The following is an 18500-nucleotide window of genomic DNA, read 5'->3' as shown; positions in this document are numbered from 1 at the left end:
GACAAATATAATTTACTTAGTTTTATCTTAACTACCTCAACTTTTATAATGACCCCGGCAGCAGCCTCATCGTTGCTTGGCCTCCACTGGCTCTTTTTTCGCACAATTCTAGCTGTGCATGGGATTAAAGATGAGAGTAGGAGTATTGCAGTGAAGATTTTGTAGTCTGCAAAAAATCAATATTATGTTTACTACGTATACTTCATAAGCAGCCATTGTACCTTCGTTTTCCGTGTTCTGTAGAATGTCGACCCAAGGCCGATCTCTCATTGATAGATGTTTTTGTCTTAGATTTAATAGTCTGTGGAAAACACTTTCGAAATCAATAAAGAATCTATTATTGGATTCAGGGTAAAGCTTCGCAAAGTCTATATCAATCTAAAGAAAAGAAATTTATCATACTATATATTGCATAGGTAGTAAAACACTTACTAATGTGTAACCTAATGGATTTTTTAGAATGGGCCAATCTTCATAAATCTGTATTAAATAATTTTTTTCTATTTCGATTTTTAAATGTTCTTATTAACGCACCGTTTTCCACTCAAAACAGTGCGTTAATGAGGCCTATGTATGCTTATTTGAAATAAAAATCATCAAGGTGTGTTTACATTTGAAATCCATTTGTGATATTACCAACCTAACAAGTTTTATTTACTAATTTCTTAACTAAAGAGCCTATAGCTTTGGTAGAATACCTAACCTAATACCTATATACACGTGTGATAGTCAAATTAAAAGTAATGCTAATGATAAAACGAAAAGAACAAGTATTTTTATAAAGTAAGTAATAAAAACAACTAAGTAAAGAAGTACCAATATTTTAGCTACTTTTGCACTGAGCAGTTGTTGTAAATGTTAATGTTAATAGTGCAATTCTCTGCAGCATTTAGTATCAAACCAGGAACATTGCTTAGATTGTTTACTGAGGAGTTACTTTCAATGGTAACCGTGTGTCATTGCTCTGTGGTAGATTCCACTGACTCCTCTTCTACAACATGGGCGACTGTTGCTGTTGTACGAGAAGAAGAAGGTACCGGATGTGTTGCTATGTTAGTTAGCATATTTGTAGATAGCATTTCCGATACTTCCATTTTCTTTTTTAGAGAAGATTCAACATACCCCTCAGCAACAGTGGAGGACTTCCAACCTCCGTGATGCTTAATGGTAAGCAGGTCACCACCACTATTTGCCAAGTGAGAGGCAGAGGAGCGACGAAAGCAGTGCCCCGAAAACAACTCGCTGTTCGGTAATTGTAAATATTCAGCTATTGCTTTTGGCATCTTCCCGATTTTATTAATCCCAATAGGTTGTACTGTGCAACTTCCGTTTCGATAATTTAGGAAGAAACGATTAGAATTTATGTGTGATGGCCTCAGATTGGTGTAAGTTTTAATAATGTTAATCCACTTCGTGTCGGTGACTGCAAATAATCGTGATACATTATTTTTTGTTTTAGGGACGGAGATTAATATGGAATCTGCTTTATACTCCACACCGTTAACCGACATGTTGGTTAACTCTTCCCTTCTGCAGGCACCACAATATCCCATAATTAATACGACCTAAAGAATATTTAGTATTGTAAAACCAAAATTGAATACTACAATAATAAACTTACTTTCATAATAGATAAATGTTATCCGGCGCCTCATTTATAAATTGGGAAATTTGGTCAAAATCTAAAATTTTAGATTTTTTCGGTTGATAGCCGTGAGAGAACGTTTTTAATAGTGCAATTACTCTTGTTAGTTTAGAGATATCAAAGTTCTCCTTAATGTTGAGCATTGTGCGCAACATGGAATAGTTCGCCCAAATTGTCGAACTTTTTTTAGTTTTGGACATTTCATTAAAATATGCGATAATCACATTTTCTGAAATAGCAGTTACATTGTGTTCCAGTTTCCAATTTTGAAATATTTTGTATGCCCGTTCGTAGTGCTTTTGGGACTTCACGGGTACTAATTTGTTTACTGCTTCGATGGCAATTTCTCGCAATTCTGACGGAGTGCAAGGTAATTCATCTTCACTCATTGTGATGAAAGATTGTAAATAGTTCTTATTATGTAAGTTCTTATGATGTAAAAATTAATTTAAGAAGGATATTTAAAATGAAATTAAAGTTTAAATAATTCGAATTTAATTTCAAACAGTATATTACCAACATCATACAATTTTAGTGTAATACCAACTGTTTTCTTGGAAATCCCTAAATAGTTTCAAGTGATCACATTTTTTCAAAATTACAAGAAAAACGCGTCTCAATAGAAAAAATACTATAAGAAACGCGTTTCATAAGACGCCCCATCGCACTCGTTCATTAGAAAACTCGCCGCAAAGCGGCTCGTTTTCTAAACTTGACCTCGTGCGATAAGAGCGCCACTTATGAAACTTGTTTCTTAATATACTATTTTCATCCGCAAATGAAGATCTATGGAACGCCGTTGTATCTTTTAATAACTGAACACCCGGACTAAAAAATTAACTATAATTGACGCAATGGTACTAAAATTTATAGAAATTTACTTTGTGTTAACAACAATTGCCTAGTTGAAATTAATAATTGCATATCTTCCAATAACAACTCGCAATAATTTCCCTTTTACAATTTCAAATAACGGTTTTTGTGCGAAATTTCAAAAACCGTTATTGAAATGGCATATTTAACAATTTCAAATCGGCAGTCTTATTCATTATATCACGATTTAGGAATAACGTGTTGAAAATTTTAATGTTCAAAAATTATCGATTTGATATTATTAAATAATCTTTAATATCACCTTCACGCTTTGTAATAATTTTCAATTTCAAGTTGAAATAAAAAATTCAATTCTCTATTTCAAACTCGTAACTTTGGAACGCACAATTTAATTTTTAATATCAACTCTGTGATATTGGTAATTCGATTTACTTATATGTCATGACATATAAAAAATTGTGGCGCCATCTATCGAGTGATGTCAAAAGTGAGGAGCGAACCTCAACCCAACTAATCACGTTTGATGTAATTACCGCGAAAATCTACTTTCAAGTGCTTATTTTATTACCCATATCGTTCATAAATACATTGTGCGAATAATATTGTCAAAAAAAATGTACAATTACGCGAAATGGAGATTTTAAATTCTGTTCCGATTATTAAACTTACTGTCGCTAGAGGGCAGGTCAATTTGCTATATGTGATTTAAAAATATCGCCTTGATATTTTTAATTCATTTACCAATATGTGCGACTTGATATTTTTAATTCTATTGCACAAATTACTAATTTCTACTTGGAATTTTTAAATACTTTCATGATATCGACTTTGTATTTTAAAACAATTTTTTATTTCAAAACTATTATTATTTAGAGTTGAAATATTAATAAATTTCATTGATTCCTTTGGTTGGATGTTCAATCCACAACATAACGATAATTTTCAATTTCTTGTTTCAAGTAATATCCATCCCTATTAATTTATTCCTCCACAATGAAGAATTCATTGCTGAATGTTTACAAACTGTTTTTGATATCAAAAATTTTTATCTGATATTTAAAAATAAAAGCTATTTTCAACCATAGAATAATTTTCTATTTCATTTCTTAATTTTCAATAACGAAAATATGTTTTTAAAACTCATCAACCGATTTTTCAGTAACAGAAGTTATAATTTTGCATTCTGAACATTTTAAAACGTACCTGAAATTTTCATTAAAATCAATTAATAGGTATGCAGTTTCAAATAAAACGTTAGACGGGATTGAAATTTTTGCGACAATGGAAGAAGTAGTTTCCATATTGACAATTGTAATTAACACAAAGGTTGTTATAGTTAAAAAAATTTTAATATCCTATTGAAATATACAATTCACGAATTATATTTCTAAGTTTCATATCGTGTACAATGCAAAGTATTTAAAAATTTCAAGTAGAAATTAGTAATTTGTGCAATAGAATTAAAAATATCAAGTCGCACATATTGGTAAATGAATTAAAAATATCAAGGCGATATTTTTAAATCACATATAGCAAATTGACCTGCCCTCTAGCGACAGTAAGTTTAATAATCGGAACAGAATTTAAAATCTCCATTTCGCGTAATTGTACATTTTTTTGACAATATTATTCGCACAATGTATTTATGAACGATATGGGTAATAAAATAAGCACTTGAAAGTAGATTTTCGCGGTAATTACATCAAACGTGATTAGTTGGGTTGAGGTTCGCTCCTCACTTTTGACATCACTCGATAGATGGCGCCACAATTTTTTATATGTCATGACATAAGTAAATCGAATTACCAATATCACAGAGTTGATATTAAAAATTAAATTGTGCGTTCCAAAGTTACGAGTTTGAAATAGAGAATTGAATTTTTTATTTCAACTTGAAATTGAAAATTATTACAAAGCGTGAAGGTGATATCAAAGATTATTTAATAATATCAAATCGATAATTTTTTAACATTAAAATTTTCAACACGTTATTCCTAAATCGTGATATAATGAATAAGACTGCCGATTTGAAATTGTTAAATATGCCATTTCAATAACGGTTTTTGAAATTTCGCACAAAAACCGTTATTTGAAATTGTAAAAGAGGAAATTATTGCGAGTTGTTATTGGAAGATATGCAATTATTAATTTCAACTAGGCAATTGTTGTTAACACAAAGTAAATTTCTATAAATTTTAGTACCATTGCGTCAATTATAGTTAATTTTTTTAGTCCGGGTGTTCAGTTATTAAAAGATACAACGGCGTTCCATAAAGATCTTCGAAGAGAGAACGTTTCCGTCCATTTATTTTGAACGTCACTCCATGGTTCACAATTATTCCTTAACCAAATAAAATCGAAATTTTGATCTATAAATAACTATACCGGGTGATCGGAAAGTAGTGCGGACAGTTTGAATTTCCCACAAAACTAAACATTTATAAAGTTGGTAACATACCAAATGTCATTTATTTAAAAGCAGTGGTGGATCAATTTAATGGATCACTAAACATTAATCACAATTAATTAATTAAAAATTAAAAAAATTAATTTATCAAGCTCAGTTGCACGCTCGCCCGGGTTCATGTATTCAAATATGTATTCCAACGTTGCCTGAGCAATAGTCATGCTAATTAAACTATCACCGTAAGGTTCATTTCATTTGCCTACATGCAATAAGACGTATCCACGTATTCTCATAAATTAACGTCATCATCACAACGATATCAATGTGTAAAATTTTGTGCTACATATTATGCAATAAGTCTGTAAAAATATCAAATAGGGATGTTATCGTTCACATTGTTATACCCACCAGATTCATTAGAGTATTTTCGATAACGATTTCTTGGTGCTATGTTTTTATTACACCTTCGACATCATGGTAAGTAGCACATTTATCGTTGAATTGCAGTAAGCACAGCTGAGTCGAATATGAATCTTTTAAACATGTACGCCTTTCAATTGTGCATCAAAAGACAAAAGTGCATCCCCTTTAAAGCCTTTATGCCTAAAGAGTAAGGTTACATGATCCTTATAAAGTATGTTCTCTTTGTTATATTTTTACAGATGTAACCACATCAAATGTCCAAATACTTATATTTAATTTATAATACAATACACAGTACATTTCAGCCGACTGCCATCTTTATATTGCTGTGTCTCTTGTACCTACCTAATTATTACATACGTTACATCTCCCCTTTATAGTACATAATCCTTAAATTTAAGAGGTTTATGGACAACCCTCATAGGTCTAGTAATTTGTGGAGCTGGTGAGCTAATATTATTTTCAACGTTAACTGGATTTAAATTTGGAGACTCAATAGTCGAATCTGATGCACTGATATTTGCATTAGTGAAATTTGCATTTAAATTTTGAGCAGGCAAGTCATCACAAGTGCTACTAATTGGTTTGAATTCATTAAAAGATTTCCTTAAATGCTGTGAATTTCTTCGCATTACGTGACCATTAACATCTTTAATTACATAAGACCTGGGAGAATCATGTTTCTGAATTATTCTAGCCGGTTCCCACTTTTTATCTCTAAACATTACAATATTCTCACCGTTAGAAAAACTCTTTCTAGTTTTCGTATTCCTGTCATAGTAACTCTTATGAATTTGCTGTCTGTTCTGTATTAATTTAGTTACATTATCCTGAACTTTAGGCTTTAGTAAACTACTATGTATAGGAATCTTGGAGTTTGTCCTACGACTCATTAGAATTTGTGACGGAGAGAGGTGCAATCCAGACAGTGGAGAATTTCTGTATTCCAAAAGTGCAAGGGTGATATCCTTGTTGTCATCGTAACATTTCTTTAAAATATTTTTTGCTGTTTGCACTGCTCTCTCGGCCTGTCCATTGCCTCGAGGATAACGTGGAGAACTCGTTACAAACTCAAAATTCCATTTTCTTGCAAAGTCTTTACATTCATATGAATTAAAGGGATTATTGTCTGCGATTATAGTTTTTGGTACTCCATGAGTGGAAAATAAAATTTTGAGCTTATTTATGATTTCTACAGATGTCTTAAACTTAATCGGAATAATTTCTAACCATTTTGATAGATAATCTTGAACCACTAGATAATTTTTTCGTCTACATTCTAAAATGTCTACAGCTAATTTATTAAAAGGCAACTCAGGTATGTCATGCATTAGCATGGGTTCTTTAACATTTGCCACACGATACCTTTCACAGATCACACATCTATTTATCATGTTTTCTATATCTCTACTTAGACCAGGCCAGTATACAAGCTGTCTCGCTCGTGCTTTTGTTTTCTCAATTCCAAAGTGTGACTCATGCAATAAGCTTAAGATGTAATTTCGTAAAGTAGTAGGCACTATTATACGGTTATTGAGAAATATTAAATCATTTTCAACCACAATCTCATTTTGAAATTTGTAGTAATTATATGCTAAGGATTTAAAGCATGTTTTTTTATTTAGCCAACCATCCTTATGATACTTAATAATTTCGCTTAGAACAGGATCATTTTTAGTTTCTTTGATAAATTCTAACTTTTTGGAGTCAGATATATTTATACTTACACTATGCACTATATCTTTAATCCAATTAGGTTCTTCGGGTTTATCATTTAAATATGACCGTGAAAGTAAATCGGCCACATACATATATTTACCAGGAAGGTAAGTCATTTTCAGTGAATATTTTAACAATTTTAATTTCATTCGCTGTAGTCGAGGAGAAACAATGTCAGCAATTTTCTTTTTCATGATGCCTAGCAAGGGTTTATGATCTGTAATTACGTTGACCTCCCTTCCATAAATGAAATTATGAAATTTATTTGTCGCAAACACAATTGCCAATAGTTCTTTCTCTATCATAGCATAATTCATCTCAGCATCAGACAGAGCTCGAGATGCATAATACACAGGTTTACCCAACTGCATCAAGCAACAACCAAGACCACTTTTAGAAGCGTCTGCTTGTATTGTAATTTCCTTATTATCATCATAATTTGCCAAAACTGAAGCACCTACAATTTTGTCTTTAATAATTTTGAAAGCTTCCCTGTGTTGAGGACACCACAGAAATTCAACATCATCTTTTAAAAGTTCTCGCAAAGGAGCTGTTAACTCCGATAAATTAGGAATGAACCGTCGTAAATAATTAATCATCCCCAAGAGACGTTGTAATTCTTTTTTGGTGCTAGGATTTTGCAAAGCTACTATAGCCTGTATTCTATCATTGTCCAACTTAATGCCTTCAGCAGAAAAAATATGACCTAAAAATTTTACTTCTGGTTTTCTGTACTGTATTTTGTTTTTATTAAACCTCACCCCTATTTCACGAGCTCTATTTAATACAGTTTCTAAGATTTGATCATGTTCCTCAAAAGTATCTGCCGCTATTAACAAATCGTCAAAGTAAATAATAACTCCAGGTATATCACCAAAATTTGTGGAGTTAATTTTTTGGAAAATTTCTGGTGCTATACTTAACCCAAATGGTAATCTTTTAAACTTATAAATTCCAAATGGTGTACTGAATGCACATAACTTAGCTGAATTAGGTTCAAGTTCTATGTGCCAAAAACCATCCTTAAAATCTAGTACAGTATACACTTTTTTGTTACATAGTTTGTGACTTATGTCCTCTATTGTGGGTATTAAAACATTTTCTCTATGCAGTGCAACATTGAGATCTTGAGGATCAAGACAAATTCTTAAACTATTATCTTTCTTTTGTATAATAACTAAATTACTGACCCATTCAACAGGCTCATTAACCTTAGAAATGATATTTTTTTGCACTAAATCATCTAAAGTATTTTTCAATTTATTACGCAGCGTAAGTGGCACCCTACGAGGAGGTTTTGCTACTGGTTTAATGGACTTATCTATGGAAATTTCACATTTATCTTTAAATTTACCAACACCTTCAAACAAGTCAGCATTTTTCTTAATAAATCCATCTTTATCTGTGTTTCCCTTAACTAGGTCAACCTTTTTAACCAGATTTAAGTCAATGCAAGTTTGCAACCCTAAAATAGGCGTAACTAGCTTATCAACTATTATAAAATTAACATAAATTTCTCTGTCTTTGTGAACACATCTTAAATTTACAATTCCCTTTTGATCTAAACTAAAACCACCATAAGCCTCCAACTTAACATCACTTTGTTGTAATTTAAATTGTTTATCTACAGATTTAAACACTTCATTCGACAATATATTTACCTCGGCACCTGTATCTAATTTGAAATCGATTGGTTTACCTTCCACTAAAATTTGCTCACGCCACGACTTGGTTACGGCATCGGTATTTCGTATCTCCAGAGAGTTAACACCAAATTCACTTTCCTCGATGTCGTCTGCGATGACTTCTCGAACTGCTTTGACTCTGCACGAAACTGCAAAATGGTTTAGTCGTCCGCATCGTCTGCACGGCTTCCCGTATGCAGGGCACTCTCTTGGAAAATGTACAGTCTGGCACCTACGGCATTTGAATTTTTTGTTTTCTACTTTACCTACATTTTTGCCAACGCTGCTACTAGCGTTGTTATTGGAAACATTAACACATTTTGATGACTGTTTCTTTACTCCATCGACAACATTAATGTGTTGCAGAGTTTTTACTTGCGCTTTGGATATTTCCGCTGCCCTACAATAATCTACCACTTTGTTTAAATCAAGATCTTCAACTCGCAGTAATCTCTCTTGTAACGACACATCTTTTATTCCTAAAACTATTCGGTCTCGTAGCATTTCATCTGCCAGACAATTGAAGTCGCATGTCTGACTTAACTTCTTGAGGTCAGTATAAAATTGTTCAAATGTTTCCCCTTCTTGCTGGTTACGTTTGTGGAACACGAACCTCTCGTACACTACGTTTTTCTTGGGATTGCAATACTTTTCAAAACAATCAACAACATACTCGAAATTCTTCTTATTTTCTTCGCTGATATCAAACGTATTAAATAACTCGACACCGTCTTCGCCGATTAAATTTAGAAATATCGCCACTTTTACGGTCGAATCCTTTTCATGGTGACCTGTTGCCGTCATATAAATATTAAAATTTTGCTTAAATTTCTTCCAGTTGCTACTGATATTGTTACTGAAATCCAATCTTTTGGGGGTATTAAAATTGAATCCCTCCATTCTGCACGTGTTGAGCTGCGCTGCGGTTCTCAACCTCACTTTTCTTAAAATTTCCAAAACTTATATTTTTGCAAATAGTTACGTTAATTTTCGGACTGCGCCATGTTATATTTTTACAGATGTAACCACATCAAATGTCCAAATACTTATATTTAATTTATAATACAATACACAGTACATTTCAGCCGACTGCCATCTTTATATTGCTGTGTCTCTTGTACCTACCTAATTATTACATACGTTACACTCTTAATGTACGTACCTTTACGAAATAATGCACGTGCGAAGACCTTTTTAAAAAGAGCTGTTTGCTTTGAAACGCCTGGATCACAGCACGAAGATTAGAAAATCAAATTCACATAAAAAAACTACGCCAATGGATGACAATTAATGCATAAATAAACCAACTTCTAAACATGTTTGCCAATTCCTTAAGTAAAAAACACTAAAAATTTAAAGCGCCAAATTTAAATTGTCTGCAGTTCTTTTCGATCACCCGGTATAGGTTCGTTTACAAACTTGCAAAGTATACCTACCTTTTGCAGAATCGATTTCACCTTGTTTTTCAGGACTGCTACTGGACACGCGTATGTGGGGGAGTACTCCTGCTTTTCGTAAGTACGTCAACTTGTTTTTGTATTTATCCACTAGTTTGCCTTTTGCAGCTTCAGACATCTCTCGAATATTTTTTTAAAACTGGGGGACAGTAATAGACATTCTTATTTTCATTTGGAAATAATTCAACAATTTTGTTGGCTATTAAATTAATATCTTCATTAATTAGCCTCCTAAAAAAAGAAATACTTCAAAGTTTAAGGAACCTCAGGTATACCTACGTAATACATACCAACATTCATTATTTAAAAAATGCGAGACTATTATTTCAACAAGATACGATTGACTATGAGTATCCAGAAGTCGTTTGGCGTCATATATTTTTAATACCGCCTGTCCAGTTCGCGTTGCATTTAATAAGTTTTTTAGATTGAAATCTTCAAGTACCGATCGCTGTTGCTTTGGGCGGGACGGTGAATTTTCAATGCTGAAATTGTGTTATTTAATAGCATCTTCTGTACACGGTTACGGTCTTATGGATAATGTAACTTACTTCTGTATTTCCCCAAGTACTATTGGTTCATCTGTTAAGACCCGTTTACGAGTTGGAGTTTCTAAAAGGCCCTCACAATCACCAACTGGCGTTGCAGTTGAAAAGATACACACTTTTTCACTAAGAAAATCCCTAAAAGTTATACGATTTTAAAAGTAGGTATCTTTAGCCTGCTTTATAACTTCTCTTACAACGTGTTATGCTGTGGAGGAAATATTGGTGTTGGCGTTGAGGTAATGGGACAGTCAGGTAAACTGTGTACTGATCTTAACCCCCCCCAGGCTCGAAATGGAAATTACAGATTTCACGGAAAAGTGGCAACGTTGCAATCCCAGTATCAAAACACGGTTCCCGCCTAAAATTCAAACAAAAGAATGGCACGTGATTGGATCGTCTACGGTAGGGCCCCCTTACGTTACACGAAGCTAATACAATGACTCGGGACCCAGTCGGGCAGGAACACTCAAATAAAACACAGTAATGTCTGCGAGTTTATTTATTATAAACTTATTCTGAAAAACCCGGAATTTGGATGTGGTACATTAAAAGCAAAGCAAGCAAAACCTAAAGGTGTCGCACTCTCGCAAAAGCAGACTACCAAGGCGAAAAAGAGCGCGACTTGAGAAAAACCTTGGCCTTGAATAAAACCCAAACTATGTTAATCACAAGCAAATTAAAACACCAACCACCTAAGCAGAACATGTAACACTACCTTAATTAATTAATGAATTCAATTAGCAGGGTACGTTTGAACAGTATGCGTAGAGTATTCGCTTAATCTAAAAAAATTTAAAATAATTACCTCCAATACCAATCATTTCCGAATTGTCACTTACATATCGGTATCGATATTTGTAGTATTACATGTGACTGTAATTATCGTGCAAATCAAAAAATAAACATGGAAAATCGTATTTATTTCATACTATCTAGTAATCGCCGCTTTCCCAGACCCATTTGAGTCTGGTAAATCGTATTTTACCAGACTGAAAACTTTTACCAGACTGGAAATGTTGCCTAGCAACATCAACTGACATCCATATAAACCTAATATATTAATGTGTCAAACTACTGTCAGATCAAACAAATCAAGTGATCGCCTTTGCTTTCATTTGAATGCGTACAACATTCTAATCAAAAATTGTATGGCATTTTAATAGAAAAAAGAGCAGTATGAAATAAAATGTTTTACATTATTTGTATGTTAAATCAGTTAACGTTACTCGTTTCGAAATTCCTGCCTCAGCTACGCTTCGGCAGTAAACATCTCACTCGTTAACGTAAACCTTGATTTACCATACTCATATGTAAATAACTATTAACTTGGACTTCCAAAGCCGACTCGACAGCAACTCATTTTTGATCGCCAGTTATAATCTATTCTCAAACTCTTGTCGAACCTTTCCTATGTTGGTTTTGCAATATTTCGACATTCTTGAATTATTTTCTCTCTTAGTTCGTCTAATGTTCGCCGGTTGCGTTTTAAATACGACAGATTTCAAATGTATCATATTAGTTTATTTTTTGATTTGCACGATAATTACTAAACTAAATTTAATGCTATTTGGTATGGTTGGAAAGCATTTTTTCAGAGCTTTCCAACGACGTATCACACATGGGGGGTCACTATTTAAGATTTAAAAGTTGGGGTGGCTGGGGCGCAGGGGGTTGAAGGGGGTGCGTCTATGTCATTGTGATTCCCCCTCCGAATTACCCAAAGGGATTTTGATTTTTTTAAATATCTCGTTTATTTACTAAGATATGGGGGGTGGTAAGTTTTCAAATTGTCACCCTGTATAAGATCCGAACGTTCACTACAACCATTCGTACGTTAATAATTAGAATAGGTACAGTTGATTGTTAGAATCGCATTATGATTTATTTACCCAGTATATTAAAGATACAGAAGAACATATTTAGTTAGCCTTAAGTATATGTTCACTAATAAGTAAGACGTAGGTTGCTTTTAAAAAATGGCACCATGTCCTTATGCATATCTTACTATTTATTGGTGTTATTGGTGGAATCAACTCTACCATCACATCCTCGTCGGAATCGGAGGAGCTATTACTGTGTAGAATACAGAGCAGGAACGTCCGAATCCGAAGAGTCTCCCAACATTTTTTTGATAATAAGTAATATCAATTAACACACAAATTCTTAATACAAGAATAACATAATAACAAAAGTAAATAGTAAAGGTAATCCACAAAGAAAATTGAAGTTTCAATAAAGGTAAATACACAATAATTTGCTACCAAAATTTAAATAAACAGCGATTTGATTGGTTGTAGCACGAGCAATGTTAATACCAACTAAAAAAAAAAATTTTAACCGACGGTTGGTCAACCCACAGCGTAGAACCGTTGAGTGAAGGATCTAGGTAGAGAGGCAATGCTTATGTTAAAAGCATAGTGAACGTGGGGTTTGAGATATAGGCGGCCAAGAGTGATCTCAGATCCCGACGGCAACAACCAAGTCGACGATCCAGATCCGGATTGCATTATTTTATTTTCATATTTTCGCTACCACAATATTAACCTTACAATTACATTATCGCTTTATTAAATTTGCGCACAGCAGCGTTGAGCCAAAGCGAGGGCAACAGGCGAAATATACGGTTACGGTAGGTCCGTATCAGAGGCTGCATGTGGCCCTTGTAAAATTAATTTGTGATCGATGATCGAAACAGTATGTTTACGGTGACCGAAACATATTATTTAAAAGTATTATAATGCACATTTTATATCTAGGTATATTCTATATAAAACAAGCGGCCGCATCAAAAGCAAGCCTTTAATCATGATAGCAGAATAGCTAGATAAAGTTACCAGCAGATTCGCCAATTAAACAAGTTGTCTTTTACCTTCCCGGTTATGATAAAGAGAAACACATAAAATAAATGATAATATACATAGTCACAGGTACCTATCATTATATAATTCAGTAGGTACCGTCTTTTTTTCAAATTGTCACGTTAATTGCGAGAGAGTACCTATACCTAGCGTTATCGGTTTAAAATAAGTCGGTAGTGTGCTAAAATTGTAGGATGAGTGTTGCAAATCATATTTGCGTTTATGCAAATTGCTACCATCAGCAATAAACATAGTGATGGAATAAGTTTCTTTAAAATTCCCATAACAGACGAAACTAGGACCAAGGTGTGGCAACGTAACTGCGGGAACATTAAGATTTTTGAAATCCAAGGGTTGAAACATAAATTAATATGTGAAAAACACTTTCTAACAGAACATATGTACAAAAGTAGACGTAAGTTGCTGAGGAAAAATGCTACTCCAATTCAATTTAAAGGTAAGGTAAACGTATATAACAGATTCCGTGTAGCTTTGCGGCTGAATTATTTCCATTCTCAAGGAAAGTCGTATATATTGTTACTATTTTAATATCTCGACAAATTTCAACCTCATTAAAAAATTTTAATTTATTACAGAGAGTAGGGCTGCAGAACTTGGTACGCCGTCAAGCTCCTTATTAGGCAGTAAAATGAAGACATATGTAAACAAAAGATATTGCAATAGTCCAACAGAAAAACTTACCTATTGTGATTCAGAGAGTAGTACTAGCAGTTTGGCAATTTTTTACTTACCTATTTTGACTCGCTGGATGAATATTTATCTAAATAATACCTACTTTACACGCACAATCGCAAAATACATAAACATAAATGATATGAGATACTTTTCTTTGTGATTAGGTAGGTATACTTTTTTGAATTTCGTCCGTACGTACCTGCTGCTTTTAGAACTGCTCTTAATTAGGTATCTGATCCAATAATTATGATAAGGGACTGATATTATGCAGGTATACAATTGCATGAAAATAGAATGACTCATTTTGTTTACGTGTGTTACAACGGTTTTCGATAGTTGCAATTGGATTGGAGTTACGCTAAAGACTGATTTCGTTGGAGAGGGCGGCTGGGCGAAAATACTTAATACTTGTAAATTGTAAAGAAGGAAAGCGCCGTCGAAATTGTCGGTGGCGTTAGCTATCGGTGTTGCAAAACGTGGACTCGGAGGGGCAGAGACGCGATGTGCGATAGAGAAGGGACTACCTTAGTAAAAGATCGGAAAGGATGACCGCTTTTCATATAGGCATTACCACTCTACCTAGATCCTTCACTCAACGGTAGAACTCGTTATACAACGTAATGTTAGTTGAACTATCGGTTGAGTCTCAACCGACGGTTCACCAACCGACAGTTAACGTACACTTTTATACAACCGGCCCTTAGTCAGCTTAATAATTTATTATATAATGATTCTAAAATTGCTAGAAAAATTCGTTTAGGGCGTACGAAGGCCAGTTCCATAGCCTTCAATGTATTAGCACCATTGTCTATACAATCGGATTTAAAAATACTTCATGAAAATATATATTTTAGTATATCAACTCAACTGACGCGTCTAATCATGGTAGTATTAAATTATTCCCCATTCTTGTGAGATTTTATACCCCGGATACTGGTATAAAGCTGTGTCTTCTTGACTTTTTTGATGATCCAGACGAGACAGCAAATGCAGTATTTTTAAATTTGAAGAATAAGATTGAAGCATTGGGTCTTAATTTAAATTACGTTTCTTGCTTTTCGGCCGATAATGCAAGCGTAAATTTTGGGCGACATCATTCAATATATCGCTTGTTGCATAATGAAAACTCCAATATAATAGCTACAGGATGTCCTGCACATATGATTAATAACTCGGTAAAATTTGGATTAGACAAATGTGAATTTGACTTAGAAAATTTAGTTTCAAAAATTTATAGTCACTTCTCCTCTCATGCAAAGCGTGTAAAAGAGCTCAAAGAATTTTTTGTGTGTGGATTTGGAGTACAAATCCGTACTGAGACATGTGCCTACCAGGTGGCTTTCGCTATACCCTGCCGTTGAACGGTTGGTAAGAGTTTTTCCGGCTGTTAAAAGTTATTTTATTTCGCTTGGCGAAGAATTTCCGGTAGCTCTTAGACAATATTTTCAGGACGAATCTGAGGGCAATAACACTAAAATAACTGAATGCTATCTCAGTTTCTTTCACAATATCTTAAAAATATTTTACGAAGCTGTACAAAAACTTGAATCAAAAACTATTGTTTGTGTCGAAGTTTTTAAAATATTAACAGATCTAAGAAGCAAACTAGAACAGAGGATTCTTGATGGATTTTTAGGATTTTTGTGCTCCAATAATTTAAAAACACTTCCACCAAGCGTTCAAATGAATATTAAATTATCATGTAAAAAATTTTATACTGATGTTCTTCATTACATTAATGCAAAGTTTGATTTTTCAACAAACAATCATTTGTCTAAATTTGCAATTTTTTCTTTAGAAAAGCCGTTTACTTTTGACGAGTTAACGGAGACTATAACAAGCATAGGTTTAGAGTCTAGTTTAGACATTGATCATGTATATGAAGAGTACTGTGAAATATCGAAAGCTATTTCTGAAGCTTTAACCTGTAGAGACAAATCTCCTGTTGAGAAATGGAGTTTGATATTTAATTCAAACCCTAGATTAAAAAACATTCTAAGAATTATTCAGTTTGTTTTTTCGATTTTTGCATCTAATGCTGATGCGGAGCGCATCTTTTCTCTCTGTGATTCAGCTTGGTCTAATGAACGGAACCGCTTGACAGTAGATCATATTAAATCAGAGCTTCAAATAAAAGTCAACTACACCAAAAGTTGTCAAGAATTTTATGATTTTGCTGTGCAAAACAAGGCATTACTTCGAGCTGCCAAGTCAGAAAAAAAATATACTTTTAAGCAATAAGCAAGTGCAACTATATTGCACAATACTATAAGGTAGTGTTTAATGTTTAGTTTGTACCTTGTTCTTATTAATGGATAGATACTTAGCAATTAAGTTTTAATTTTTTGGTTTCTAAATGTTTATTTTAAATGTTTTTAAAATGTTTTATTTTAGCCAGTTATATGTTTTAAATATATTTTGTTTCATATTAATAAAACATTATATGATTATGTGTCCTTTTTTGTTCCTCTGTGTCCTTCTTTGCTTACAGGTCTTTAGTGATCTGTCCTGGATTTCAAAAATTAATGGTTGGCAACCCTACCTACAAGGTGGCAGTTTGGCATGAATTCTATCAGTCCAGCATTAATGCTTTCACCAAGATCTGATTTTTGATATACACGTTCATCGTGCATTGAACCTGGTTGACCAGCATGTACATTAGGGTGGAACGTTGGTATAGGGCAAAAAATTGTTTTCAGTATCACCCATTCTAATAGTGATTAAAATTTGTCTTTTTATGTGAGAAGTTACAAAGATTTATTGTGATAGAACCACATCTTGAGGTGCCGCAAAGGCCATGAACATAATTTTTGGTCTTTAAATTTTGAAATTTTCTAGAATTGAATTTTTTATTTTGTTGATGGTTTTTTATGTTTATTTTTTCAATTGCATTCAAACAACGCCTAAAATAATGCAAAAAATTATTTTATAGGCCCACTTAGTAGGTATTAAAACATGAAAAATAAAGGTTTTTCTTTAAGAAATGTATTTTTTTGATCATTGAGGTAAGAATACACATTTATTAATAAAATGCAAATAATAGACAAATAAAACATTATAACAAATCTAAATCAAATTCAATGTTCTCAAATACATTTTAGGTAAAGTGTTTCTTTGTTTCAAATTTTGGCATCATCTCGTGTGAAGCAATTCTGGCTTTGACAAATCCATTTCTTTCTTCTAGGCCGGAAACAGACAGTGATGATTCTGTTACAAGCTTGATTACTCTTTCCACTGCTTGTGTATGACAGGGAAAACGTGGAAAATCAATAGAATTTATCAGGTCATCTTCTCTTGCTTCACTTATGTATTTGGCTAAGTCCTCATCAGTTACGTGCTTTGTCATCGGTGGTTCTGTGATTGTTACATCAGCCCAATTGATCATGTCGATGTAATCTTCAGCTTTGAAGTTTAGTTTAGGTCTCACAAATTTCCGTAACTCATTCTTCTGTTCTGACCTTGCCTTCAAAAGTCGTCGGAGGCCTAACTCTCTTATATGTTTTCTCTCATCACTTAACATACACAGAAGGATGTTTTCAGGGTGAGCGTAGTAGCTATTCCTTTGAATAACCGGGTCGATTACTTTAAGATGTTCGTCGCAAAGATAACGTGAAAATGCAATCAGTCTCCATAAGTGTTTGGCTCCATTTATACAAGAGGGCTTCAGCTTAATGTAGAACTAGATGGGAGCATACACCTTAACTACATACTCTGTTAAGGTTTTCTGAAGGGTTCTCTGTTCCAATATACAACCGGAGAATGCGACTAGCCAACGTCAGCCATCGTGAGAGTGCCAATTTTCCTGGTTTCTTCATGGCTGTATCGGGGAGGCAGACTCCAATTGAAATTGATTTACACATTTCAAGTAAATACTTTTGATCGGTACTTAGATCCTGTTTCATTTCGAGGTCGGGAAGGTTGCCCTCAATCGGTGAGTACGTAACTACTGGAAGCTCATGACATTTTTCAAGTAGTTTGCCTAATATACTCCTCCAAACTCGTTAGGTCCTTTTGTTTTTCCATCCAATGCACAAAATAGATGGCGCAACGGCAATTCGTTGCAATGAAATAAACATATTAGCCACTGCAAAGACTTATGAATGTTCTTTTCTGATAGAGCAATAACACCATTTAGAGCTCCAGTGTTTGTAGCAGTGCCATCACATCCAATTGCAGTTACACTGTTCAAGTTCAAATCACAGTTACTATTGAAATATTGCAGTTTTTA

The 18500-nt window shown here is 33.6% G+C and overlaps 1 protein-coding gene and 1 long non-coding RNA gene across 3 annotated transcripts; one reads left to right on the top strand and one right to left on the bottom strand.

The window, feature by feature from the left end:
- Nucleotides 1–819: 819 nt before the first annotated feature.
- On the top strand, nucleotides 820–1548 carry LOC116159823. Of its 2 annotated transcripts, XR_004143064.1 has the most exons (4): nucleotides 820–1052; nucleotides 1107–1249; nucleotides 1310–1385; nucleotides 1460–1548. It is a non-coding gene; the product is annotated as an uncharacterized LOC116159823 (long non-coding RNA). The 2 variants fall into 2 exon arrangements; XR_004143063.1 differs by having other exon boundaries at nucleotides 1107–1385.
- A 4079-nt stretch (nucleotides 1549–5627) lies between these two features.
- On the bottom strand, nucleotides 5628–9764 carry LOC116163636. The gene is made up of 2 exons (XM_031477671.1): nucleotides 8690–9764; nucleotides 5628–5654 (listed from the first exon to the last, which is right to left on the bottom strand). Exons 1-2 carry the CDS (start codon nucleotides 9611–9613, stop codon nucleotides 5628–5630), a joined length of 951 nt encoding a protein of 316 aa, XP_031333531.1. The 5' UTR covers nucleotides 9614–9764.
- Nucleotides 9765–18500: the final 8736 nt, after the last annotated feature.

The sequence above is a fragment of the Photinus pyralis genome, unplaced genomic scaffold (assembly GCF_008802855.1).
Source record: "Photinus pyralis isolate 1611_PpyrPB1 unplaced genomic scaffold, Ppyr1.3 Ppyr1.4_LG1, whole genome shotgun sequence".
NCBI lineage: Eukaryota > Metazoa > Arthropoda > Insecta > Coleoptera > Lampyridae > Photinus > Photinus pyralis.
The sequence above is the reverse complement of the archived record's forward strand: the minus strand, read 5'-3'. Positions and strand labels throughout refer to the sequence as shown.